The 27,857-nt window shown below is 41.7% G+C and overlaps 1 protein-coding gene across 9 annotated transcripts in view; it reads right to left on the reverse strand.

The window, feature by feature from the left end:
- Nucleotides 1–27,857, reverse strand: part of PCCA (propionyl-CoA carboxylase subunit alpha) — a 432,698-nt gene that overhangs the window by 236,929 nt on the left and 167,912 nt on the right. For all 9 annotated transcript variants that reach the window (XR_016212709.1, XR_016212708.1, XR_016212710.1 and 6 more), the window contains one exon: nt 26,058–26,208. Coding sequence is in view for 6 of the 9 variants with exons in the window: in XM_070048637.2 (XP_069904738.1) it covers nt 26,058–26,208 (151 nt within the window). In the remaining 3 variants the exon portion in view is untranslated. The remainder of the gene's footprint in view (nt 1–26,057; nt 26,209–27,857) is intronic.

Genomic DNA, 27,857 nt, shown 5'->3' on the forward strand with positions numbered 1-27,857 from the left:
CCTACAGTATCTGTAGACTATATAAAGACTGCTTTTCCAAATAAATGAAATCTAAGTATAATATAGCATTTGGATGTGAATAATCACAAACACACACACATAAATGCACTAGAATTTGGAAAGGTATATTCAGGGTGCTAATATTAATCTTAATACAAAAGTATAAGCAGAAATAGCTAAATCAGCAAACACTGATTGGTTTCATTTTTAGAAAAAAGATCTTCCAAAACGGTTTTCCTCCCAGACTTTTTCTTTTTAAAGATATTTATTTATTTATTTATTTGAGAGAGTTAGAGAGAGGGCGAGACAGAGAGAAAGGTCTTCCATCCGCTGGATCACTCCCCAAATGGCCGCAACAGCCAAAGCTCAGCCAGGCTGAAGTCAAAAGCCAGAAGTTTCCTCCAGGCCTCCCATGTGGATACAGGGATCAAGCACTCAGGCCACCTTCCACTGCTTTCCCAGGACATAAGCAGAGAGCTGGATCAGAAGAGGAGTAGCCAGGAAATGAACCAGCCCCCATATGAGATTGCTGGCACCGCAGACTTAACCTAACACACCATAACACTGGTCCCCCTCCCAGACTCTTAATGCAAAAACCTTTATAATGGAAAGGAGACCTCTTTTAAAATGGTTAATATTCTAAGAATGTTTTTGAAAAGATTTATTTATTAATTTGAAAGTCAGTGTGACAGAGAGAGAGGGAGAGAGAGAGAGGCCTTCCATCTGCTGGTTCACTCCCCAGATGGCCACAACAGCCATGCCTGGGCCAGGCCCAAGCCAGGAGCCAGAAGCCTCATGCAGGTCTCCCACATGGGTGGCAGAGACCCAAATGCCTGGGCCATCCTCCACTGCCTCACCCCAGGCCATCAGCAGGGAGCTGGATCAGAAGTGGAGCAGTTGGGCACAAACTGGAACCCACATGGGATGCTGATGTCATAAGTGGTGGCTTCACCCACTACTCCACAACACTGGCCCCTGTTTTTTCATTTTTAACAATATATAACAAAATATAACAATAACTTTGGAGTTAGCTGACCAAAGAATAATTAAAGTTATTATTTAATTAGTGACTCAGTCTGTCATTTTCAGATGAGAGGCTTTATTAATAATAAGAGCAAGAGTAATGGTGAAAATGTTTAATAAACATAGCATGGAAAGTATTACTGGTAGGAATATCAAGGATATCAGGAACAACGGCTATTCAATATAAACTATGCACTATTTTGAGGATTTAAAATACATTAATTCATTTCACACTAACCTTGTAAGGCAAGTGGTGTAATGACATTTTACAAATGAAGAAACTGAAGTACAGAGAATTTAAGGAACTTGATTTAGTCACTCAGGTGGGAAGGAATAATGCCAGGATTTATTTGTACTAAGTGAAAACAGTAGATGCTTTTAATAATGAAAGGGAGAAAGGAGTTCCCCATTATCAGCAACACTTACTCTAAGCTACTTTAGAGTCCACAACCTCACTGAATTTCTCTCTAGAAAACTGTATCCAATTTCAAACAATCTACAGACTCCCATACGTTCTTAAGAGACCAAGAAAGCCCAGGTGGTAGGTATTTTCACTCTGTAAGGTGACAACACCTGCCTGAATCATCATCTCTCCACCCCAAATGCCACACGAGCCATCTCCCTGACCACTGGGCAGTGAGGTCATGGAAAGCACCAAGGTCCAGGGGAAGGTAAGGGCCAAGAATTGATAACAGGCTCTTGTTGCTGGGATGGACAAGACCTACACACCAGCTACAGAGAACTCTGGGGAAGAATGCCAAAGGAACAGATCGTGGAGACAGACTGGCCTGTGGAGATCCACTGCCCTGGAGGACAAAGTCAACACTAAAATTCAATATTGGTCTTTCTACCAAGGAACCCGGGTAGTCAGGAAAAGTTAGCCTAACACTGTCCAGGAGATGAAGAGAATTCTAAGAACACAGGTGATCTTCCAGTCTTCAATCACTAGAAGAACTCCTGCCATGAGAATATTATACCAAGAATTCAGTACTGATAACCCCCAAAACACCACAGCAAAACCATGGTGGCAGGTGGAGGGGGTGGGGATTACCTGTCAGTGAAGGAAGAGGCACTCAGAATAATAATGATAAAGCTAACTGAAGGAGCTGAAGGCAGGGGGAAAATCCAACTGTATGCCCAAAAGTGTAAGGGCACCAAACCACCACAAGTAGCAATGCATGCGCACACACACATGTGCATGCGTGCGCACACACACTCACCCCAGACCTTACAAGATAAGTAACAAGACACCCCAATTACAATTCATTTACTTAAAGGAGAGGGTGACTGTTACTGGAACCTGAATTAGTAGCCTGAAAGACCCATTACAGAAACACTATCAAAAAATTGTATAAACAATGAGATAGTTTCAGAAGAGAAAAGTTATGTAAGAGCCTGCAAAGACTTACCCAGTACACTTAACCTGCAAATAACTGGGGTTCCAGGAATAGAAAACTAACAGATAAAGGAAGAAGAGTTAAACAACAGAAGAAACTTTGGAATGAAATCGGTACACTGTAAGAAGAAATGCATCAATAGACAGAGTTGATAGATATGAACACACACCCAGGCATATCCCTGAACTCCAAGGGTGAAAAGCAAAGTGAGTCAACTTTCAAAAAGCTAGACCACATTCCTCACAAAGGAAAAGAAATCAGAATGACATCAGATTTAATATTTACTACTCCAAGTTAGAATGCACTGGATTCATAAACTACTGAAAGGTAACTGAGATCCAAGAATCCTGATGCAACCAAAATATTCTCCTTTCAAGGCCAAGGAAACATATTTGAGCATGTGGCCTTTCAGAGAGCATATTCCAGCTGAAAAAAACTTTGCAAAAAATGTTTAAAATAAATAAATGAACTATGGCAGAAATGTCTAAAAAGGAAAGGGATGGCTTTTGGCTTAACACACCCATCTACCATATCAGAGTACACAGATTCGATTCCTAACTCTGGGAGCCAATTCTAGCTTCTTGCTAATCTGAACCCTGGGATGCAGCAGCTGAAGGTTCAGATAATTTGGTGGCTTCTACCCATATGGGCAAACTGTATTGAGTTCCAGCTCCTGGCTCCTGCCTGGCCAGGTCCTGGCCACTGTGGGCACTGAGAAGTCAACAAGTGAATGGGAGTTGTGAGTGTGAGTGTGGGTGTGTATGTGTGTCTACCTCTCAAGTAATTTCCTTTTTTTTTTTTTTTTAATTTTTTTTTTTTTTTTGACAGAGTGGACAGTGAGAGAGAGAGAGAGAGAGAGAGAAAGGGCTTCCTTTGCCGTTGGTTCACCCTCTAATGGCCGCCGTGGCCAGCGCGCTGCAGCCAGCGCACCACGCTGATCCGAAGGCAGGAGCCAGGTGCTTCTCCTGGTCTCCCATGGGGTGCAGGGCCCAAGCACTTGGGCCATCCTCCACTGTACTCTTGGGCCATAGCAGAGAGCTGGCCTGGAAGAGGGGCAACCGGGACAGAATCTGGCGCCCTGACCGGGACTAGAACCCGGTGTGCCGAGCCACTAGGCGGAGGATTAGCCTGTTGAGCCACGGCGCCGGCCCTCTCAAGTAATTTCAAAAGGGGGAGGGAAGAGATGTACATAATGAAAGGTATATATGGGGTGGAAACAGGAGAGATAACCATAAAGAAAAGTAAAAAACAGCTTAGAAGTATAAATTATCTTAGCAAATCTTGAGTGTTGCCAGTTGCAGGAACTACATACATCATCTTTAAAAATAATAATAGAGGGAAATGTCTGTCTGAATTGGAAGAAAAACATTTTAAGGATAACAGTACTTCCCATTTATCAACGGAAAGCAACAGGAATAACCAGCAATTTAACTCAAGCAACAAACAGAAGATAAAACAAAAACAAAATGAATGTATATAAATAAAATATTTGTGCATAAGAAAAAATAATACACAAAGTCAAAAAGGCAAAAGATGCCGGCGCCGTAGCTCACTAGGCTAATCCTCCGCTTTGCGGCACCAGCACACCGGGTTCTAGTCCCGGTCGGGGCACCGGATTCTGTCCCGGCTGCCCCTCTTCCAGGCCAGCTCTCTGCTGTGGCCCGGGAGTGCAGTGGAGGGCGGCCCAAGTGCTTGGGCCCTGCACCCCATGGGAGACCAGGAGAAGTACCTGGCTCCTGCCATCAGATCAGCGCGGTGCGCTGGCCGCAGCGCGCTGGCCGCGGCGGCCATTGGAGGGTGAACCAACAGCAAAGGAAGACCTTCCTCTCTGTCTCTCTCTCTCACTGTCCACTCTGCCTGTCAAAAAAAAAAAAAAAAAAAGGGGCAAAAGATGAGGGAAATACACCTACAAATCTATATGCTATGTTTTTCCATCATTATTTATTTAATGATCTTGACAGGAAAAAAACTAATTTATAGAACAGAAAACAGAGCAATTGTTCTCTCACAGAGAACCATCCCCCAAAGCCCATTTCTCATGAGGCAACTAGGAAAGGTCCTGTTGCCTCCACACACACACACACACACACACACACACACAAACAGAACAGAATACTGGTTCCTGGCCTTCTCACATAGGTCTAATTTCCTTAAAAAGAAAATTAAATACTCTCATGGGCTTTTTAGCAAGATCCGAATGCCTTAAGGGCTGATTCTGAGGCCAGAGTGCTATTTAGGATATCTGCCATTCTATGAGTCTGCTGTGTATCCCGCTTCCCATGTTGGATCATTCTCTCCTTTTTAATTCTATCAGTTAGTATTAGCAGACACTAGTCTTGTTTATGTGATCCCTTTGTCACTTAATCCTATCATTATGATTAATTATGAACTGAAACTGATCACTTTGACTAGTGAGATGGCATAGGTACATGCCACCTAGATGGGATTGAATTGCAATCCCTGGCACGTTTCTAACTCTACCATTAGGGGTAAGTCCAACTGAGTATGTGCCGAACTGTACATCTCCTCCCTCTCTTATTCCTACTCTTATATTTAACAGGGATCACTTTGCAGTTAAATTTAAACACCTAAGAGTAATTGTGTGTTAATTAAAGAGTGCAACCAAAAGTATTAAGTAGATCAAAAAATACTAAAAGGAATAAAGTAGTAAGTTGTTCCTTGGCAGTCAGGACAAGGGCTGATCAAGTTATTGTTTCTCAGTGTCCACCTCACTTCAACAGGACTCCCATTAGGTGCTCAGCCAGTTGTCACCGATCAGGGAGAACATATAATATTTGTCCCCCTGGGACTTATTTCACTCAGCATGATGTTTTCCAGATTCCTCTATTTTGTTGCAAATGACTGGATTTCATTTTCTTTTTACTGCTGTATAGTATTCTGTGGGGAGCATCCGGACTGGACTGAGTTACTGGAATTAAGACTTATTCTATGCATCTGCTCTCCCACAATATGGCGCTGGGAGAGAAGTAAACAGCTTCCGCACAGCTGCCTCCAGTTCAACCAATAAACTGTAGGACTTGCTCCTGATTGGAGAGCAGCGTACTCGGCGTGTGGGCAGCCGAGTTAGGAGTGGCGGAGGAGGACTATAAAGGAGGAGAGAGACGGCATGCACCAGGAACATCTAAGGGGAACACCTGTGCAGCCCTCGAGAGAGCCAGCCGGCGGTGTGCCGCTCCCCTGCGGAAGTGGGGAATGTGGCAGGGGGAACCGCCCTTCCACGGAGGTGGAAGGGTCGGTAGCCAACCCGGGAAGAACCAGCAGCAAACCCGGGGAGGGCCGAGCAGACGAAAGAACAGCGCAGGGTCCTGTGTCGTTCCTCCACAAAGACGGGGAGCAACAGTATTCTATAGAGCACATGTCCCATAATTTCTTTATCCAGTCTTCTGTTGATGGGCATCTGGTTTGATTCCATGTCTTAGCTACTGTGAATTGAGCTGCAATAAAAATTGAGGTTCAGACAACTCTTTTATTTGCCATTGTAATTTCCTTTGGGCAAATTCCAAGGAGTGGGATGGCTGGGTTGTATGGTAGGGTTATATTCAGGTTTCTAAGGAATCTCCAAACTAACTTCCATAGTGAGTATTTCAGGCATGGAAAGCCAAGACACTCTGGCAAGAAAAAAAAAGACCTAAATGAAAGATCTCTGTGAGATCCCAGTGGAAAGAATGGGCCATCAAAGAAGGAGGTACCTTTCTCTGAAAGGAGGAGAGAATTCCACTTTGACTATGGCCTTGTCTAAATAATGTCAGAGATGGTGAACTCAAAAGGCTTCCATAGCTTTGGCAGCTCATGACAAGAGCCTCAAGTGATTACTGATATCATAAATAAGAGCGTCAGTTGTTATATCAACAACAGGAGTCACTGTGCATTTACTCCTCATGTAGGATCTCTGTCCTTAATGTGTTGTACTATGCGAATTAACAGTAAAACTAGTACTCAAACAGTACTTTATACTTTGTGTTTCTGTGTGGGTGCAAACTGTTGAAATCTTTACTTAGTATATACTAAATTGATCTTCTGTATATAAAGATAATTGAAAATGAATCTTGATGAAGAATGGGATGGGAGAGGGAGTAGGAGATGAGATGGTTGCAGGTGGGAGGGTGGTTATGGGGGGAAAAAGCCACTATAATCCAAACGTTGTACTTTGAAAATTTATATTTATTAAATAAAAGTTAAAAAACACTGAAAAAGAATTAAAAACACCTAAAAGCCAATAAGAAAACCCAAAGGACAAAGAATCTAATAGCTGATTCAAAGAATGGAAAACATAAATGAATCTATAAAGAAAAAATTAACTTCGCTTAAAATGAGAAAATGAAAATGGAAAGAACACAGCATTTTTCACTAGTATACTCCTAGAAAGATCAAAAGACAAGGATCATTTTTGGCCAAGGAAAGAAGAAACAAGTACTCCTGTAATCAGGCTTCTTAATACTTAACTAAATTACAAAAGGACATATTATTTTCTGGTAATTCTACTTCCCACATTTGCAAAATGGTGACATAAACAAAGGATAGTTAATAATTATGTTAACTGTGATAGCAAAATAGTAGGAAAATTATCAATAGGAATTCATGCAATTATATCACTATACAAGGGTATTAGGCAGATTATTTGACATGAGCAACCAGGGAAGGGCCACAAGACCATCCTCCAGGCAGGGGTGAAACCAAGGACCCTGCTCTCCCCCAGACTCAACAAAGACCTCCCATTTAGTGGTCTAACTTAAAGTATTCAGATAAAATGGGAGCTCAGGGGTTGGTGCTTTGGTGCAGCAGGTTACAGCCCTAGCCTGAAGTGCCAGCATCCCATGTTGGCACCAGTTCTAGTCCAGGCTGCTCCTCTTATGATTCAGCTCTCTGCTATGACCTGGGAAAGCAGAAGAAGATGGCCCAAGTACTTAGGCCCCTGCACCCACGTGGGAGACCTGGAAGAAGCTCCTGACTCCTGGCTTTGGATAGGCATAGCTCTGGCCGTTGCGGCCATCTGGAGAGTGAACCAGTGGATGGAAGCCCTCTCTCTCTGTCTCTACCTCTCTCTGTACTCTTTCAAATAAATAAAATAAATCTTTAAAAAAATAAATGGGAGCTCAGCCAAACCAGAAAAGTCTAGATTATAGCCTAAAGGTAGGCAACTCCCAGATATCAGTCACAAACGCCAATCATGAGCGTCACAGCCACATCACTAATCAATGCCCCTCCCACTTGAGGGATAAAAGCCCCGGACCAGGAAGAAATGGGGCCAAGTGCTCACCTCATAGGCCGGTTCATCTCCTGCAGCATCCTTTAGGAAACTTTGCTTTTCTAGGCATATGGGGGTGACATTTCCTCCCAAGTGGCCCATTCCTCCCGTGGGAACTACTCTAACAGACTGCTTTATAATTCCTAAATTCATCTCTGAGCTGTAACTCATTACCCAGTCAGTGGAAAGGAATCGAGGAAGCCATCTGCCACCAGTGACAAGGGCACCATCTATTTTCATGGAAAATAAAATTAAATGTATGACTATCCAGTGTTAAAAATATTTTGAAATCTATGCATAGATTTTCATTATATGCATTTTCTACATAGTATGAAAAAGAATTTTATATCAAAAATATTATTTTGCTTCAAAATAAACTCACTCTCATATTTCTTCTTTTCCATAAATTTTTTGAAGAAGCCTTGTTCATCTATACAACAGAATTTTATCATTTTTAAATGAAGCAGACTTAAAGCAATCTATAGTTTCAATGTAATCAATGTCAAAATACCTATGATAATCTTTATAGAACTAGAAAAAAATCCTAAAATTCACATGGAATCATAAATAACCTAGAAAGGCCAAAGCAATCCTGAGCAAAACACACACATATACACACAGCTGGAGGTATCACAATATCTGACTTCAAAGCATACCACAAAGCAACAGTAATTAAAACAGCATGAAACTGGAATAAAACTTGACACACAGATTAATGGAACAGAATGGAAAGCCTAGAAATTAATCCATATACATACAGCCAACTGATTTTTGACAGAAATGCCCAGACCATACACTGGATAAAAGATAATCTCTTCAATAAATGGTGCTGGCAAAACTGGACGTATATTAAAGTGACACCCTGACAATAGGCACTCCATTTTATAAGGGACTCCATTTTACAGACAGACAAGACACCATCTTGAAAAAGCACCCCACCATGAGACCATGGCCTAAAACTAAGACAATAGCAGCACAACTACATCCTATTTGGGAGAACATAAAAATCTCCTAGAATAATCATGAAGCTTAAAACAGATAGGCTGCACCTAGGCTAATGTTAAGATTATAATTGGTATACGTCCCACATATGTTTAGGCTGGTACCTGGACTAACGTCAAGATTGTAACTGGCACTGTCAAGATTGTAACTTTAGGTCAGCTTGATCCATGTATTTCTCCTCCCCTCCTTGTGGTTTTTGCCTTTACAAACCCTGTTGCTTTGAGCTTTGAGGCTGAGAGTTCTTCAGGGCACGAGCTCACTCTCAATCGTCGGCGACAAAGGACCGTCGAGTTTGATCAATGTGCGGCACTCCTTTGTTTCCACTTGCTCAGATCTTCCATCTGCTGGTTCACTCCACAGATGGCCCCAAGAACTAAGACTGGGCCAGGCTGAAGCCAGGAGCCTGGTACTCCTTTTATATGTAAAAGAAAGAAATCAGATCCCGCTCTCTGATCATATACAAAAATCAACCAAAGATGGGTCAAAGACCTAAATTTAAGGACTGAGGCTATGAAGCTGCTGTAAGAAAATGTGGGGGAAATACTTCAAGACACTGGTGTAAATGACAACATCTTGGATAAGACCGCCCGCAAAGCACAGGCAGCAAAAACAAAACTAGACTACTGGGATTATATCAAACTCAGAAGCTCTGCACAGCAAAGGAAATGACCATTAGAGTGAAAAGACATCCAACAGAGTGGGGGGAAAAATTTGCAAGCTAAATATCCAAGAAAGAATTAATATCCAGGATATATCAGCATCTCAAAAAAAATCCAGGAAAAAAACAAAAACAACCAATCCAGTTAACAAATAGGCAAAGGACATCAACAAACAGTTCTCAAAACAAGAAATATAAATTGCCAATAAATATATGAACAAATGTTCAACATCAGGAGTCATAAGGGAAATGCAAATCAAAATCACAATGAGACACCAATCACCCATGTCAGAATGGCCATTATTCAAAAGACAGAAAATAACAAATGCTGGCAAAGATGGGGAGAATGGGGAACTATTACACACTGCTGGTGGGAATGTAAATCAGTGTAGCCACTGTGGAAAACAGTAGGAATATTTTTTTAACTACTAGACATAGAGATCCAAGACAGCCGAAGAGGGAAAAGATGCGTTGATTCTGACCATGGGAAGGCATCAGAGGAACAGGAGAGGAACTGCATTCCCAGGAACAGGAGAGACGTTTGTGGCGGAAAGGCTACAGAAAGGAGAGAGACTCTGTGGAGCAGGTGCAAGCATGAATCAGCAAGCAGGATACCACCAGAGACTCCTCCAGACAGCAACTGGTGGTGACACCACTTCTCAGAGCGAGGTGTGCGTCAACACTGGTGATACTGCCTCAGAGAGCACCTGGCAGTCTCCACTCTGAGCCCACCCTGAAGCACTAGCATTGCGTAGCGTGCCCACCGAACCCCATGAAGGCAGAGCACAATGCTTTCCTCCCCTCCACAACCAAGGTGCCCAGCCACTAGCAGGGAGGCAGCGCCATTTTAATCAGGCCAGTAGAGGCGATGCAGCCCACATGTGACTGGGAGATTTTACTGCAGAGATAAATCCAGTCTCCAAAGACTCAGAGTCTTGGCCTGGAGGGTTGGTGGGAGGCGGGGCAACCGTGGAGCTCCATGAATCCAAGGCACACTGCTCTCCTCCCTCACTCTATCAAGGTGTCAGATTCAACTTGTCAAGGAGGAATACCAACCAACCTTGGCTGGGCAGGCAGCTGGCTGCAGAAATGCCACAGCTCTCCATGGACAGAGATTTGCAGGGCAGAGGCGATCCCCCGCTCTCTGTGATTGTGGGAGACCTCCATCCTGGGACTGTGGAACCTGGGACTGTGGGATACACTGTGGTGTGTGGCTAGATCTCTGGCAATCACTGGGTCTGGCTTCTGCGGCTGAGTTCCTTCAATGCTGGGGTCGGTCACTGCGGAGGGTTCCATGCTCACAATGAGGAGTGCACAGATCCTTTGTGCGATTCATGCATCTGAGTGGGTGGGTAGGATACACAGGCACTACAGACTCACCCAAGTGGCAGACAGGGGCTGTGGCTTTGATCATGTCGGCTGGCATCATACTCTCTTCCCTGATGAAGACAGAGGAGATCTACCACACCCAACTTGGGTGTCACTCTAGACTCTTGTGCCACCTCAAGCACGGGCCAGATCTCCCTGGCCCCACCCAGCATACATGTCTCCATATTGGCTGAAGGAGCAAACACTCCACTAAGCCACAGGGGCATATTTCAAAGACAGAATCCCTTGGAGGAGAAAACTGACAATTGTCCACAGATGCCCAAAAATCAATGTAGAAATATGAGAAACATAAACAAGGAAGATAGTAGGACTCTCCAAGAGGAACACAACAACACTTCAACATTATAACGTGAAGATGAAGAGACTGATGAACTGCCTGAAAAGGAATTCCAAAGAAAGATCATAAGATTACTGAAAAACACAGAGAAGCAAATACAAGAGGACAGACCTGACACGGATGAGAAATTCTGATAGAACACAGAGTTACTGAAGAAAAATCAAACTGAATATTAGAAATGAAGAATTCAATATGTCAAACAGAAAAATCAGTGGATTGCCTTAACAGACTCAATGAGGCAGAAGACAGTTTCTGAGCTAGAAGACAGATCTTTGGATATCTTAGACAAAAGAAAAAAAAAAAGAGAAGAGATCAGAAAAAAAATAGTGTTCAAGATTTACGGGACACCATCAAACAACCAAACATACATTTCTTAGGAGGTTCTGAAGGCACAGAAAGACAGAATGGATTAGAAGACCTATTCAGTAAAATAAGAGGAAAAATGTTCCCTTATTTGAAAAAAAGATATGAACATCCAAATACAGGAAGTACATAGCACTCTTAGTAGACATGATCAGAAAAGACTTTCACCATGACACATTATAGTCAAACTTTCAAAAATAAAACATAAAGAAAAGATCCTAAAAAGTGCATGACATAAACACCAGTTTATCCTAAAAGATGCTCAAATTAGACTAACAGCTAATTTCTCCTTGGAAATCCTACAGACTAGAAGAGAATGAAGAACATAGTCCTAAAAGCAAAACCTGTCAACCCAAAATACTGCACCAGGAGAAGTTCTCATTTAAAACAAAGGTGAAATAAAGATCTTCCAAAAGAGAAATTGAAACAATTTGTTACCACTCATCCAGCCTTACAAATCATAGTTACAGAGGTGCTAAAGAAACAGAGAAACATAGTTAGCATTACAAAAGATGTGAATACAGAAAAATCTCCTAGTAAACGCCCAAGACAAATCTGAAACAAACAATGGGAATGTTTATAAAAAATGGCACAACCAACTCATTACTTAGCAATAATAACCTTGAATGTAAATGGCCTAAATTCTCCAATTAAAAGGTACACACTGGCTGAGTGGGTTAAAAAACAAACCCCATCTATTTGCTGCTATCTACAGGAAACACACCTCACCAACAAAGGTACAAACAGACTGAAAGTGAAAGGATGGAAGAAGATACTCCATGCTAATAGAAATCAAAAATGAATAGGAGTGGCCATTCTAATGTCAGGCAAAATAGAGTTTAAGACGAAAACTGTTAAAAGAAACAAAAAAGGGGCATTATGTAATGATGTTGGGATCAATTCATCAGGCAGATGGGACTATAGTAAATGTATATGCACCCAAAATGTCCACACTACAGAAAACAATTTAGATTCAATGTGAGCCCAATCAAAATACAAACAATAGTCTCAGATTTAGAAAAAAAAAATTCTAAAATTCATATGGAAACACAAGAGACTCTCAAATAGCTAATGCAATCTTAAACAACAAAAACAAACCTGGAAGCATCATAATACCAGACTTCAAGACATACTACAGGGCAATTATAATCACAACAGCTTGGTACTGGCACAGGAACAGACATGTGGACCCACAGCAACAGATTAGAGGCTAAAATACGGAATCAACCACAGTGTCTATCATCAGATGAATGGATAAAGTGATACACACACAAAGGAATATTATTCATAGATAAAATAGAATGAAATTCTACCATTTACATGAAAATGGATGCAAATGGTGGACTTCTTGCTGAGTAAAATAAGCCAGACACAGAATGACAAATACCACATGTGGGAGCTAAAATTGGAAAAAAAAATCAAAAAAAAAGAAAACAATAAATGCCTCTATCAGTGTCACTGCAAACATAATTTTGTCAAACTTTGTTTTATACTTTTACCAAACCAATGGTTAAGAATGATATACAACACTGTTATAAACCTGCTATTTAAAATTTACTGTGACATACATATTTTTTTCATTTTATTGTTGTTTATAACCCTTGTCTATATTCCTGCTGAAGTATGATCTTTTTACTTTTTACTTATTGAAGTCTTAGTGGAGCATTAAGCCTTTAACAATAATGTAAAATAAAAATATGTTATCTCGGGGCTGGCACCATGGCAAAACGGGTAAAGCCACTGCCTGCAGTGCCAGCATCCATGTGGGCATCGGATCAAGTCCCCACTCCTCCACCTCCAATCCAGCTCTCTGCTATGGCCTGGGAAAGCAGTAGAAGATGCCGCAAGTCCTTGGGCCCCTGCACCAGCGCAGGAGTCCCAAAGAAGCTCCAGGTTCCTGGCTTCAGATTGGCTCAGCTCCAGCCATTGTAGCCATTTGGAGAGTGAACCAGCAGATGGAAGACCTTTCTCTCTCTCTCTCTCTCTCTCTGCCTCTGCCTCTCTGTGATTCTGCCTTTCAAATAAATGAATAAATCTTTTTAAAAATATATGCTATCTCAAAAATTAAGAAACAAAGAAACAAGGAAAGAAGGTGGGGGGAGAAGTGGGAAGGAAGTACCACTATAGTCTTACAGTTTTATCTATGAACTGCACTGAATCTGCTGTCTGTGTATTAATATCACATTAAGATCAGAATTGATTTAAAATGTGTTGTAGTAATTATTGGGAATTTGCTGTAGCCCTGAACATCTCATGTATCAATAAATCCGTTTACAAAATTTTAATGAAGAAAGTCACCAATTGAAACAAGTACTCAAGTATTCTAAAATTTGTGTGCCCAAAATAATAAATTAATTAATTAATTAATTAAGCAGATAAAACTTTAAGTATGCAACATTCCTGAAGTAGCTGGGAAATAAAACAAGAGGAAAAATAATGGCAGTAACGCAAGTGTGGAATGGAGAATTACACTGCCATTGTTGGGTGTGGGTGGAGGGATCCATGGGTGACTGCTCCCAGAGAACAGAGACCATTTCAAGCAATGAGGGTGCCATGACACACTACACAGGGGTCAAAGCAAAGGTATCTGAGTTCTATGTAGAGACTGGCACAGGCAACAAACAGGGCTGTGAGGGAAAATCAGGACCACACAAAGAAACATGCACTGTGATGCAAAAGCATTCAATTTTGTCTTGATTCAAAAGAAAACCAGTCACTTTTAAAAAATAAAGCAAAAATGAAGATTACGAAGATAAAAGAGATAATTCTGATACACTAACTGTGATGAGAACAAAATCAGTCATCGGAACCATTTACATGCCAAATCTGGTGACTTTTCTAGTGTTTCATTTCCTTAAAAGAAATTAGTATTTCCTTCAAATTTCATCTTTAAGGAAATTTACCAAAGTGAAGATGCTACTCACATTCTGTTACTAGAGGGGAAAAAAACAAACTTCACAAGTTCTGAAGCTAGAGAAAGTGACAGTTCAAATAGGAAATTTCAAGGGGTTAAAAAAAAATAGAACAAAGAAAATTACAGCCCTCCAAGCTCAAACTGAAACACTAATTAGAGATAACATATATCTTAGGAAATAAAGAATTCAGTGGATGTGTTTTAAGTGTTATAATTTAAGGTTAGTAAAGAAATTTTGGAAGAGAAAATCTCCTATTAAAAGAATATCTTGGGGCCAGCATTGTGGCACAGCAAGTTAAGCTGCCACCTGCATCCAACATCAGAATCCACGTTCAAGTCCCAGCTGCTGCTCTTCCAACCCAGCTCTGTGCTAAAGCACCAAGGAAGGCAGTGGGTGATGGCCCAAGTGCTCATATCGCTGCTACTCTGTGACAGACCCAGACGTAGTTCTGGACTCCTGACTTGAGCTCAGCCCAGGTCAACTGCGGCCATCTAGAGACTGAACCAGCAGATGATGATCTCTGTTTTTCTATCTCTACCCCTTCTGTCACTTACTTCAATCAGTAAAATGAATAGTTTTTTTTTTTTTTTTTTTTTTTGACAGGCAGAGTTATAGACAGTGAGAGAGAGAGGGAGAGACGAGAGAAAGGTCTTCCTTCCGCTGGTTCACCCCCCAAATGGCCGTTACAGCCGGCACTGCGCCGATCCAAAGCCAGGAGCCAGGTGCTTCTTCCTGGTCTCCCATGTGGGTGCAGGGGCCCAAGCACTTGGGCCATCCTCCACTGCCCTCCCGGGCCACAGCAGAGAGCTGGACTAGAAGAGGAGCAGCCGGGACTAGAACCCTGCACCCATATGGGATGCCAGTGCCGCAGGCAGAAGATTAACTAAGTGAGCCACGGCGCCAGCCCCAAGAGTTAGTTTAAAAAAAAAATTATAAACCACTTGGCCCAACTAACACAAAAAAGGAGAAAACCCAAATCAATACAATCAGAGATGAAAAGTGAGATATAAAACAGATACCCCAGAAATAAAAAAGAAGTGTCAGGAATTACTACAAATAGCTATATGCCAACAAATTGGAAAATCTAGAAGAAATCAATAGATTTATGGAAACATACAATCTAACTAAATTTAGTCATGAAGATATACAAAGCTTAAATAGGCCAATAACAAATACAGAGATTGAATCAATCGTAAAGACCCTCCCAACAAAGAAAAGCCCAGGACCAGATGGCTTCACTGTTGAATTCTACCAAGCTTTTAAAGAAGAATTAATTCTAATTTTTCTTAAACTATTCAAAAGAATTGAAAGGGAGGGAATCCTCTCAAACTCCTTCCTTGAGGCCAGCATCACCTTAATTTTAAAATCAGAAAAAGATATAGAAAAAAAAGAGAACTACAGACCAATATCACTGATTAATATATAGATAAAAAATCCTCAACAAAATACCAGTTAATTGAATCCAACAACACATCAGAAAGATCATTTACCCAGATAAAGTGTGATTTATTCCTGGTACACAGGGATGGTTCAACATTCACAAATCAATGTGATATATCACATTAACAAACCGAAGAACAAAAACCATACAGTTATCTCAATAGATGGAGAGAACGCATTTGATAAAATACAACATCCTTTCATGATAAAAAACCTTAAGTGAGGGGCCAGTGATGTGGCGTAGCGGGTGAAGTCACCTCCTGCAATGCTGGCATCCTATTTGGGCACCAGTTCAAGTCCTGGCTGCTCCATTTCCGATCCAGCTCTCTCTGCTATGATCTGGGAAAGCAGTGGAAGATGGACAAAGTCCTTGAGCTCTTGCAACTGCCTGGGAGACCTGGAAGAAGCTCCTGGCTCTGGTTCAGATAAGCACAGCTCCAGCCATTGCAGCTATCTGAGGAGTGAACCAGTGAGTGGACAAGTAGACCTCTCTCTCTCTCTGTCTCTGCCTCAGCCTCTCTGTAACTCTGCCTTTCAAATACAATAAATAAATCTTTAAAAAAAAAAAACCTTAAGTGAATTGTGTATAGAAGGAACATTCTCAACACAATCAAGACAAACCCACAGTCAGCATCATATTGAATGGGGAAAAGCTGGAGGCATTCCAACTAAGATCCAGAACCAGACAAGGATGCTCACTCCCACCGTTGCTATTCCATATAGTCCTGATAATTTTAACCAGAGCCATTAGGCAAGAAAAAGAAACCAAAAGGATACAAATTGCAAAGGAAGATGTCAAACTATCTCTATTTGCACATGACATGACCCTATAAATAGGGGAACCAAAAGACCTCATTAAGAGACTACTAGGGCCAGCGCTGCGGCTCACTAGGCTAATCCTCTGCCTGAGGCGCCGGCATCCCAAATGGGCGCTGAGTTCTAGTCCCGGTTGCTCCTCTTCCAGTCCAGCTCTCTGCTGTGGCCCAGGAGTGCAGTGGAGGATGGCCCAAGTGCTTGGGCCCTGCACCCGCATGGGAGACCAGGAGGAAGTACCTGGCTCCTGGCTTCAGATCGGCGCAGCGCACCGGCCGTAGCAGGCATTTAGGGGGTGAACTAACAGAAGAAGTACTTTCTCTCTGTCTCTCTCTCTCACTGTCTAACTCTGCCTGTTAAAGAAGAGAGACAGAGAGAGAGAGAGAGAGAGAGAGAGAGAGAGAGAGAGAGAGAGAGAAAGACTGACTACTGGAATTCATAAGAGAGTTTGGTAAAGTTGCAGGATATAAAAATCAACATACAAAAATCAATAGCCTTTGTATACAGACAATGCCATAGCTGGGAAAGAACTTCTAAGATCAACTTTATTCATAGTAGCCACAAAAACAAACAAACAAACAAAAAAAAACTAAATATTTTGGAATACATTAAACTAAGAATGTAAGAATGTGAAAGATTTCTACAATGAAAATTACAAAACATTAAAGAAGGAAATGGAAGACACCAGAAAAACAGAAAAATCTTCCATATTCATGGATTAGAAAAATTAGCATCCTGAAAATGTCCAGACTATCCAGGGCAATTTACAGATTCGATGTGATCACAGTCAAAATACCAAGAACATTCTTCTCAGATGTAGACAAATATTGCTTTAAAATTTACATAGAATCACAAAAGATCACAAATTGCTAATACAATCCTAAACAATCAAAATAAAGCTGAAGGCATCATAATACCAGGCTTCAGGACTTATTACAGGGCAGTTCTAATCAAAACAGCCTGGTACTGGCACAAGAATAGACGTGGACCAATGGGAACAGATTAGAGGCCCCAGAAATTAATCCACATTTTTATAATCAACTAACCTTTGACAAACAAGCTAAAATCAATCCCTGGAGAAAGGACAATCTCTTCAACAAATGGAGTTGAGAAAATTGGATCTACATGGGCTGAAGAATGAAACAAGACCCCTACTTAGGCCGGCGCCGCGGCTCACTAGGCTAATCCTCCGCCTTGCAGCGCCAGCACACTGGGTTCTAGTCCCGGTCAGGGTGCTGGATTCTGTCCCGGTTGCAGGCCAGCTCTCTGCTGTGGCCAGGGAGTGCAGTGGAGGATGGCCCAAGTGCTTGGGCCCTGCACCCCATGGGAGACCAGGATAAGTACCTGGCTCCTACCATCGGATCAGCATGGTGTGCCGGCTGCAGCGTGCTGGCCGCGGCGGCCATTGGAGGGTGAACCCACGGCAAAGGAAGACCTTTCTCTGTCTCCCTCTCTCACTGTCCACTCTGCCTGGCCAAAAAAAGCAAACAAACAAACAAACAAAAAAAAACGCTACTTTACACCTTATACAAAAATCAACTCAAAATGGATCAAGGATCTAAATCTGCTATCAGATACCATCAAATTCCTAGAGGAAAACAGCAAGGAAACTGCAAGACACTGGCATATGCAAAGACTTCTTGGGAAACACCCCAGGTCCACAGGCAATAAAGATAAAAATAGACAAATGGGATTACATCATGCTAAGATAATTCTGTACTGCAAAAGGAAACTCTCAACAAAGTGAAGAGACAACCAACAGAATGGGACAAATATTTGAAAACAATGCAAATGATAAAGAATTACTATGCAGTATCTATAAAGAACTCAAGAAACTCAACAACAACAAAACAAACAATCCAGCTAAGAAATGGGCAAAGGACATGAACAGGAAATTTTCAAATAATGAAATACAAATGACAAACAGATACATGAAAAAAATGTTCAGGATCACCAGCAATCTGGGAAATGCATATAAAAATCACAATGAGGTTTCACCTCACCCCAGCTAGAATGGTTATCATTCAAAAATCAAAAAACAATAAATGCTGGTGAGGATGTGGGAGCAAAAGGTAGCCTAATCCACTACTGGGGGGAATGTAAACTAGTACAACCATTATGGAAGTCAGTATGGAGAATCTACAGGGATACGAAAATAGATCTACCATATGAGCCAGCTTACTCACTCCTGGAAATTTACCCAAATGAAATTAAATCAACATATGAAAGAGTTATTTATATCCCACTATTTATTTCAACTCAATTCATAATAGCTAATATATGGAATCAAACCAAATCTCCATCAAGTGATAACTGGGTAAAAAAAAAAAAAGTGGTATATATACACTATGGAATACTACTCAATCAGAAAAAATGAAGTCCTTCCTTTTGCAACAAAATGGATGCAACTGGAAACCATTATGCTTAGTGAAGTAAGCTAGTCTCAAAAAGACAAATGTGTTTCCTCTGATATGTAGCAGTTAATACAGAATACAAAAAACGTATAGGAATGAAATGGTCCTTTGAGATATGATTGTCATTTTTAGCCCTTGTATACACTCCAGTGGAACTGTGGTCTTCCTATTTTTTACTCATTGAATATTATTATTACGACAAATTAAGTCTCTGAATATAGAGTAGATTAAAATTATGTCTTTGCAAAAACCAATGAAGAGATAGGAGGTAGGGAGAGAGGCTGTGGGGAAGGAAAGAGAGAGGGAAATGTAGTTCTCATCTTGGAACTGTACCTATACAATGCATAAAATCTGTTCTCCTTATATTAATAAAATTTAAAAGAAAACAACCACCACAAAAACAAACCTTAAAAAGTCGTTAAAAATAATATAAAAAATAAAAAAAGATCTGAAGTATTTAAGCAGTATTGGAAAGAAATCTATTACATACATATACTGCTTTCTAAATACTATGACGTTCAATGTTCTTTGTTCCCATTCCCACTCAGCTATATCCTCTCCCATCAAATATTTCCTTTCACACAAATATATACTAAAAACTAAACATTAATTTATTCTGGTAAGAAGTAAATGCAAAAGAGAAAAGAAGGTATGATTAAACATTAAAAAGAGAACCAAATGCATCTAAGTATGACATTAAATAGCACAGAATTAGGTTCTGTATGATCTAATGTATTCAAGCATTTGTGAATTTGATTTTTTCCTGAAATTTATAATCTTTTTTGAGAGTATAAACACAATGTTCTGGCAAGCTATTCAAACACAAATCACAGGTATCTAGATAAATTTTTGACTGACTGCACTGAATTATTTGAAATAAATATCAACAATTGGGTCTCACACAAAAAATGATCATAGGACAATCTCAAATAAATTTACAGACTGAGATTAATGAACCAGAAACAAATGGAAAAATAAAACACCACAGGAACACAGTAACAAACTGCGTTAATAAAAAACACTGGTTGTCAATTCCATAAATACTAATAAATATATCAAATAATTTTATATATATATATATATATATATATATTTCCTGTGTCTAAAATAAAACACAGGGGCTAGCATTATGGCACAGCAGGTTAAAGCCCGCACTTGCAGCATAGGCATCTCATATGGGCTCTGGTTCGAGTCCCATCTGCTCCACTTCCAGTTCAGCTCTCTGCTATGGCCTAGAAATGCAGCAGAGGATGGCTCAAGTTCTTGGACCCCTGCACCCACCTGGGAGACCCAAAGGAAGCTCCTGGCTCCAGATCAGGTTAGCTCTGGCTGTTGTGGCCATTTAGGGAATGAACCAGTGGATGAAAGACCTTTCTCCTTCTCTTTCTCTCTCTGTCTCTACCTCTCTCTCTGTAACTCTTTCAAATAAAATAAATCTTAAATAAACAAATAAAAGACAAAATGTTTAATTCAAACTGCCTTCAGAATCATACTTCAAGCTATTATTCTCATCAAGATATATCAGATCAAAAACATGATTTCTCAGCTCATTATCTAATTAGATATATTCAGTTATGAAGACATAGTCTTAAGCAAAATCTAATTAATCTCCAAAAGGTAAAATTCTGTCACTTCTAAAGGCACTCACAAGAACAGAGGACAAGCTCTTCCCTGCAGCTGCTGGAAAGATCAGCTGCTTCAAAATGAGGCTGAATGTCTCCCTCCCAGCACCTGGCTGCCAGAAACTCACTGACGTGGATGATGAACGAAAACTTCGTACTTCTTTATGAGAAGCACATGGCTGCGGAAGCTGCTGCCGACGCTCTGGGTGAAGAATGTTAGAGTAATGTGGTCCGAACCAGGAGTGAGAATGACCACGTTTTCCCATGAAGCAAGGAGTCTTGATCCATGGTTGTCGGCCTACTGCTGAGTTAAGGGGCATTCCTGCTACAGACCTAGAAAGACTAGAGAAAGCAAGCACAGATCGATTCAGGACCGCACTGCTGACACCACTTTGAGTGCTCTCAACTTGGTTATTGTAAAAAAAAAAAAAAAAAAAAAAAAAAAGAGAGAGAGAGAGAGAGAGAGAGAGAGAGAGAGGAAGGTATTTCTGAGTTGACTGATGATGCCACAGCCTTGTCGCCTGGGTCTTAAAAGAACCAGCAGATTTCACACACTTTGCAGTAAAGAAGATGACATACACCAGTATGTTCCAAGAAAGCCCTTAAACAAAGAAGGTAAGAACCCGAGGACCAAGGCACCCAAGGTGCAGCGTCTCCTCACTCCATGTGTCCTGCAACACCAACGCCTCATGCTGCCCTGAAGAAGCAGTGGACTAAGAAAATAAACAAGAGACTGAAGAATCTGCTCAACTTCTGACCAGAGACTGAAGGGGTCAAAGAGGAAAGCCAAGGACAGAATGCCCAGAGATGCAGATGCAGGCTGTCTTCTCTGAGAGCACCTACTTCTTCTTCTTCTTTTTTTTTTTTTTTTTTTTTTGACAGGCAGAGTGGACAGTGAGAGAGAGAGACAGAGAGAAAGGTCCTCCCTTGCCGTTGGTTCACCCTCCAATGGCCGCCGTGACCAGCGCACTGCGGCTGGCGCACCACGCTGATCCGATAGTAGGAGCCAGGTACTTATCCTGGTCTCCCATGGGGTACAGGGCCCAAGCACTTGGGCCATCCTCCACTGCACTCCCTGGCCACAGCAGAGAGCTGGCCTGGAAGAGGGGCAACCGGGACAGAATCCGGCGCTCCAACTGGGACTAGAACCCGGTGTGCTGGCGCCGCAAGGCGGAGGATTAGCCTAGTGAGCCGCGGCGCCGGCGAGAGCACCTACTTCTAAATCTGAGTCCAGTCAAAAATAAAGTCTAAGGATAACAAGAGTAAGACAAATCTCAAAAAAAAAAAAAAAAAAAAAGCCAAGAAAAAAGATGATTTTAAAGGAAGTACTAGATTATTATCTACTCAAATGCTACAAATATGATACTGATATTAAAATGCATCTAGATGCATCATTTCTGCCATAGTACGTGAGACTCAACACAATATTTGACAGCTATTCACTGTGCAATTAAACAATAGGAATCTTTTTAACTTCTTACATATAACTTAGAGATCAGAACTTCGCTGATTACACTCATGTCAAAATGGTGCTACAATGTAAACAGGTGCTGGCCTGCAGTGCCAACACATCTCATAATATGGGCGCTAGTTCGAGTCCCGGCTGTCCCACTTCCAATCCAGCTCTCTGCTATGGCCTGGGAAAGCAGTAGAAGATGGCCCCAGTGCTTGGGCCCCTGCACCCACATGGGAGACCAGGAGAAGCTCCTGGCTCCTGGCTTCTGATGGCTGCAGCTCCAGCTGTTGCAGCCATCTGGGGAATGAACAAGCAGATGGAAGGTATTTTTCTCTCTCAGCCTTGCCTCTCTGTAACTCTGCTTTTGAAATAAATAAATAAATCTTTTTTAAAAAAAGTGATAAATTTTTTTCAGAAAATGTTGAAAAGGAGCCAGCATTGTGGCACAGTAAGTTAAACTGATGCTTGCAACATCAGCATCCCATATTAGAGTGCTAGTTCAAATCCTGACCATTTTGCTTCCAATCATTCCCAGCTAATGAGCCTGCGAAGGCAGCAGAGGACAACCAGAGGGCTTGAGCCTGTGCCAGCCACACAGGAGACCAGCATGGATCAGCCAGATCCAGCTGCTGCAGCCATGTGGGGAATGAACCAGTAGATGAAAGATCTCTCTATCTGTCTTGTCTGTTGCTCTTTTTCTCTATCACTCTGCCTTTCAAATAAATAAATAAATTGTTTTAAAATATGTTGAAAGATATTTTTCATGAGTAAAGGCAAAATAAAGCTATAGACTGTTAACAAAAAAAAAAAATTGTGCCATAAGCAAACACCTAAGAGAAATCTCCAGAAATAAATTAAGAGAAAAGATTAAATATGTGAGTATAACAGGATAAATGGTGACTATTTTTTAAAAATAACAAGAGAAATGGCCTACAGAGCACAATTCCGTATAACTCAGGGGATGATAAATGGAATTAAAATGTTTTGAAGTGTTAGTATAGTCTGGTTGAACAAGAGAAAAATAATAACTGGTATATTAGACAGCAATAGGGATGCCTGAGGGGACTTCAAAAGTTCATGGAAAACAGAATTTAAAAACAACTTCATTTTAGTGCTCATGCTTTTTTAATATCCATTTTCTAGGAACTATTAAAAGATTTGTCATATGTTGTAATGTGTAGGTTCTATCAAAGCATTAGAGGTATTTTAATTCCCAAACAGGTATAGAAATAAAATTAAATGATACATATTATAAAAGCAAGAAAAGGGGTGGGGGAAAGGAAAAGAACTACAGAGGTAAGGTCAAAAGCATAAAAATTATTGCAAACTTAAATATATGAGAGTTTACTCTTTCTATAGAACAAATAAATGGTCCAGGTACAAAGCAAAGATTATAAAACTCAGCTAAAAGAATTACACACTTTTTTAAAAAAAATTATTTATTTGAGAGGTAGAGCTACAGAAACAGAGAGGGACAGACAGACAGAAAGGTCTTCCAGCTGCTGGTTCACTCCTTAAAAGGCTACAATGGCTGGAGCTTAGCTGATCTGAAGCCAAGAACTTCTTCCCAGTCAACCACGTGGATGCAGCAACCTAAGCACTTGGGCCATCTTCTACTGCTTTCCCAGGCCATCGCAGAGAGCTGGATCGGAAGTGGAGCAGCCAGGACTTGAACCAGCGCCCTATGCCACAAGGCCAGCCCCAGAAACACATCCAAAATGTCTGAGTGCAGACAGACTGAGAGTCAGTGAAGATGGACAATGTACAAGCTAACCAGGGAAAGAGGCAAAGGTTCAAGGGCACAAGGACCAAGACCAAGCCCTATTAAGAACAGAAAACTCCTTCCTACAGTCACCGGCAGGCCAACAAGGGTCCCGTGGTAAGAAAGGGGAGTCTACCTCTGGCAAAGAGACAGGAGCATAAAGGCAGGCCCTCTGTCAAAGCACAGGACCAGGGGAAATCCTGAAGCTAAGGATGGATTAAGAACTGAGAAATGCTCTCAGGCAACCCAACGGTGCAGGAAAGTTAACCATGGCTACAGAAACCCTTATGTCCCACTCGCCTTCCGCCTGCAGACACTCAACCTCTCCTCCCCATCCCATCCAAAGTCCAATGCAGGAAAAGTAGATCTAATTTTCAGGCCTAAGTCTGATCTACCTCAGTCTCTACCGTTAGCTGTCCCTAGTCCTCCTGCTTCTCCCCAGCCCTAGGCAACCACTCACCTACAAGCTGTCACTACAGACACAAGTTATCTTTTGAACTGTGTACTGGATAGAATAGCTTCCATCCCCCACACCGCAAACTTTATGTTTATCCAGAACCTGTGAATGTGATTATATTTGGAAGTAGGATCTTGGCAGGTGTAGTTAAGTTACAAGGAGGTAATACTGGAGCAAGGTGGGTCCTCAGTCTAACACAACTGGTATCCATACAGAAGAAGCCAACTTCAGACACAAACATACACAAAGAGAAGGCCATGTTACCACTGAGGCAGAGACTAGAGAGATGCTGTCACAGGCCTAGGAACACTACGGACTGTCAGCAACCCCCAGAAGCTAGGCATGCACTCGAACCTATTCTTTCTCTGAGCCCCAGGAAGGAACCAACTCTGCAACTGCAACCACCTTGATGTCAGCCTGTGGACTCCTGAAATGTGAAAGAATAAATTTCTGAGGGCCGGCGCTATAGCATAGTAAGCTAAGCCTCCACATGTGGCGCCAGCATCCCATACGCACGCTGATTCATGTCCCAGCTACTCCTCTTTCGATCCAGCTCCCTGCTAATGTGCCTGGGAAAATAGTGGAAGGTGGCCCAAGTGGTTGGACCCCTGTACCCACATGGGAGACCTGGAAGAGGCTTCGGGCTCCTGGCTTTGGATCAGTTCAGCTCCGGCTTTTATGGCCATTTGAGGAGTGAACCAGCAAATGGAAGACCTTTTTCTCTGTCTCTCCCTCTCTGTGTCTATAACTCTATCTCTCAAATAAATAAATAAAATATTTTTAAAAAATAAAAAAAGAATAAATTTCTGAAGCCACCCAGTTTATGATCATTTGTTATGGCTGCCCTAGCAAATGCATACAAATTTCATAAAACTAAATATCTATAAGAAACTGAATAGATAAATAGTGAGTTACATGAAACAACGTGGATCAATCTCATAAGTATAATGTTGAGAAAAGAACCAAAGAATAAAAGAAAATATCAAATAAGATCCTGTTAATATAAATCTTTTTTTTAAAAAAAGGCAAAAATAACCATACGTCTTAGCATTTTTGTTACTTGTAGACCCAGATGATGTTTACACAAAGTCTTCCTTAATAATTATTTATTCAATTCTACATATGTGTTCTATGTACTTTTCTATATGGGTATAGTGCACAATTTAAATAAATGGAAAGAAAAAAGAAAGTAACCCAGCAGTTACAGCATCAATAGCTTCCTGAAACCTTCCCTGGAAATCGGATGTGTTCCCGCAGCCAACAATTCCAGGGCAGCCACTGGATTTCTCAACTCCTAACTAGCAGGGCTAGTAGTCCTTCTGGAAGGCTAACTGTGTGAAACAATTTTAGGAGTCATTTCTCTAGATAGCCTGCCATCCTCCATCCCTTCCACAGATTTTGCAAGCATTTAATCCCTTTCTACTTCCAATATTTAGTGTAGTTTCTCTTACCACATGAATCCTGACAAATACTGTTCATCCCAAAAGGTTCAAGAAAAAAACACAGTGGCATTTCCAACATGAAGCATTAACACTAACAAAGCCGGAGGGCGAGACATTGATCCTGAAAGTAAGGGGTCACATATCTGTTATTCCTAACATGTATCTCAGCACAAACACAAAAACTAGACCTTTACTTAGCAATTCAAGAAGCTGATCTTTAACTTTTATAAAACAGGCAGGAACAGGTGAGGAAGAACAAAGGGCAGAGGCCCAGAGAAGAAGGAACACCAGTTTCGGTTACCTGGAGTCTCGTATTCATTTCCAGGAAGTAAAAATTCTTCTTTGAGTCTACCAGGAACTCCACCGTGCCAGCAGAGGAATACTTCACTGCTTTGGCAAGAGCTACAGCTTGTTCTCCCATGGCTCTTCGAGTCTCGGGGTCCAAAAAAATGCTACATTTTAAACAAATATCAAGTCATCTTTTATGTACATTTTATCAAAATTTTCTCAAATTTTATTCAGATCTGTATCATCCATATTGAGAGTTCATAGTATCATATGCATTATATACATTTTATCATATGTGCTTTTTGCATTAAACATAACATGCTTAAGACAATCAACTTTAGGTTTTTATAAAACTGGTATCAGAACTTTTCATACTACACTGCAATTTCAACCCAATTATAAAATGTCTGACTACTCTTTCACTAGTAACATTTTACACATATATTCAAAACTGCTTCAAGCTAAAACTGGAAGAAAACTAAGTTTTCAGAAAGTAACATAAAGGCAGTAGACTTCCAAGATGGTTGAACAGGGTGCAGCCACACTAACATCAGCTGCTCTGGGATAAGAAAAGAACAAAGGAAGGACCACGTTTCCAGGGGTCTGACTGATGGAAATTCTCAGCAAAGAAGGGGAAAAACAAGGAAGACTCCGTGAGGCACAAGAGGAAGGAAGACAAAGACACCACTGCAGCCGCCAGCCGCCAGCCGCCAGCCACCATCTTACCACATCAAGGTAAAGAAACTGCTGGCGCTCCAGGCTGGTCTCTAGTCAGTGTGGTCCTCAAGGTTCCCCCTGAGGCAACAGCAGCAGCGACACAGGTTGCTGCGGACTCCTTTGGCTTCTAAGATGGCCTCTCCTCCTGACCGTCCGTCCGACTTTTCCTGCAAGTGTGGTGCTCTGTGGGAGTAGGGGAGGGGGAGGAAGCAAGCAGCTTCCCTGCTCCAAGCCTGGTAGTCGCTCAGTCTTAGCTGAGAGGGAATTCCACAGTCATCCACTGACTTTTTTTTTTTTTTTTAATTTATTTGACAAGTAGAGTTATAGACGGTGACAGAGAGAGAGACAGAGAGAAAGGTCTTTCTTCCGTTGGTTCATCCCCCAAATGGCTGCTATGGTCGGCGCGTTGCGTTGATCTGAAGCCAGGAGCCAGGTGCTTCCTCCTGGTCTCCCATGCAGGTGCAGGGCCCAAGCACTTGGGCCATCTTCCACTGCATTCCTGGGCCACAGCAGAGAGCTGGACTGGAAGAGGGGCAACCGGGACTAGAACCTGGTGCCCATATGGGATGCTGGCGCCTCAGGCAGAAGATTAACCAAGTGAGCCACAGCGCCACCCTTTTTTTTTTTTTTTTTTTTTTAATTTTATTCAAGTTACACAAGTTTCATGTTCTCATATATACATATTTAGGAACACAGTGACACTGCCCAGCACCCACCCCCACCACCCACGGACTCTGACTTCAGCCTGGGGAGCTGACTGGAGCCTGAGCGACTACCAGGCTTGGAGCAGGGAAGCTGCTTGCTTCCTCCCCTCCCCTACTCCCACAGAGCACCACACTCGCAGGAAAAGTCGGACGGACGGTCAGGAGGAGAGGCCATCTTAGAAGCCAAAGGAGTCCACAGCAACCTGTGTCACTGCTGCTGTTGCCTCAGGGGGAACCTTGAGGACCACACTGACTAGAGACCAGCCTGGAGCGCCAGCAGAGGGCAGGGTACCCATCTGAACACTGAAGGGAGGGCACACTGCCTGCTGTCCTTACCCAACAAGGGCTCCCAGTGACAATTAGGAAGGAGGCACCACCCTGATAAGGCACGT

Source organism: Oryctolagus cuniculus, chromosome 9 (genome assembly GCF_051225735.1).
Source record: "Oryctolagus cuniculus isolate XC-2025 breed Fujian yellow rabbit chromosome 9, ASM5122573v1, whole genome shotgun sequence".
Classification (NCBI taxonomy): domain Eukaryota; kingdom Metazoa; phylum Chordata; class Mammalia; order Lagomorpha; family Leporidae; genus Oryctolagus; species Oryctolagus cuniculus.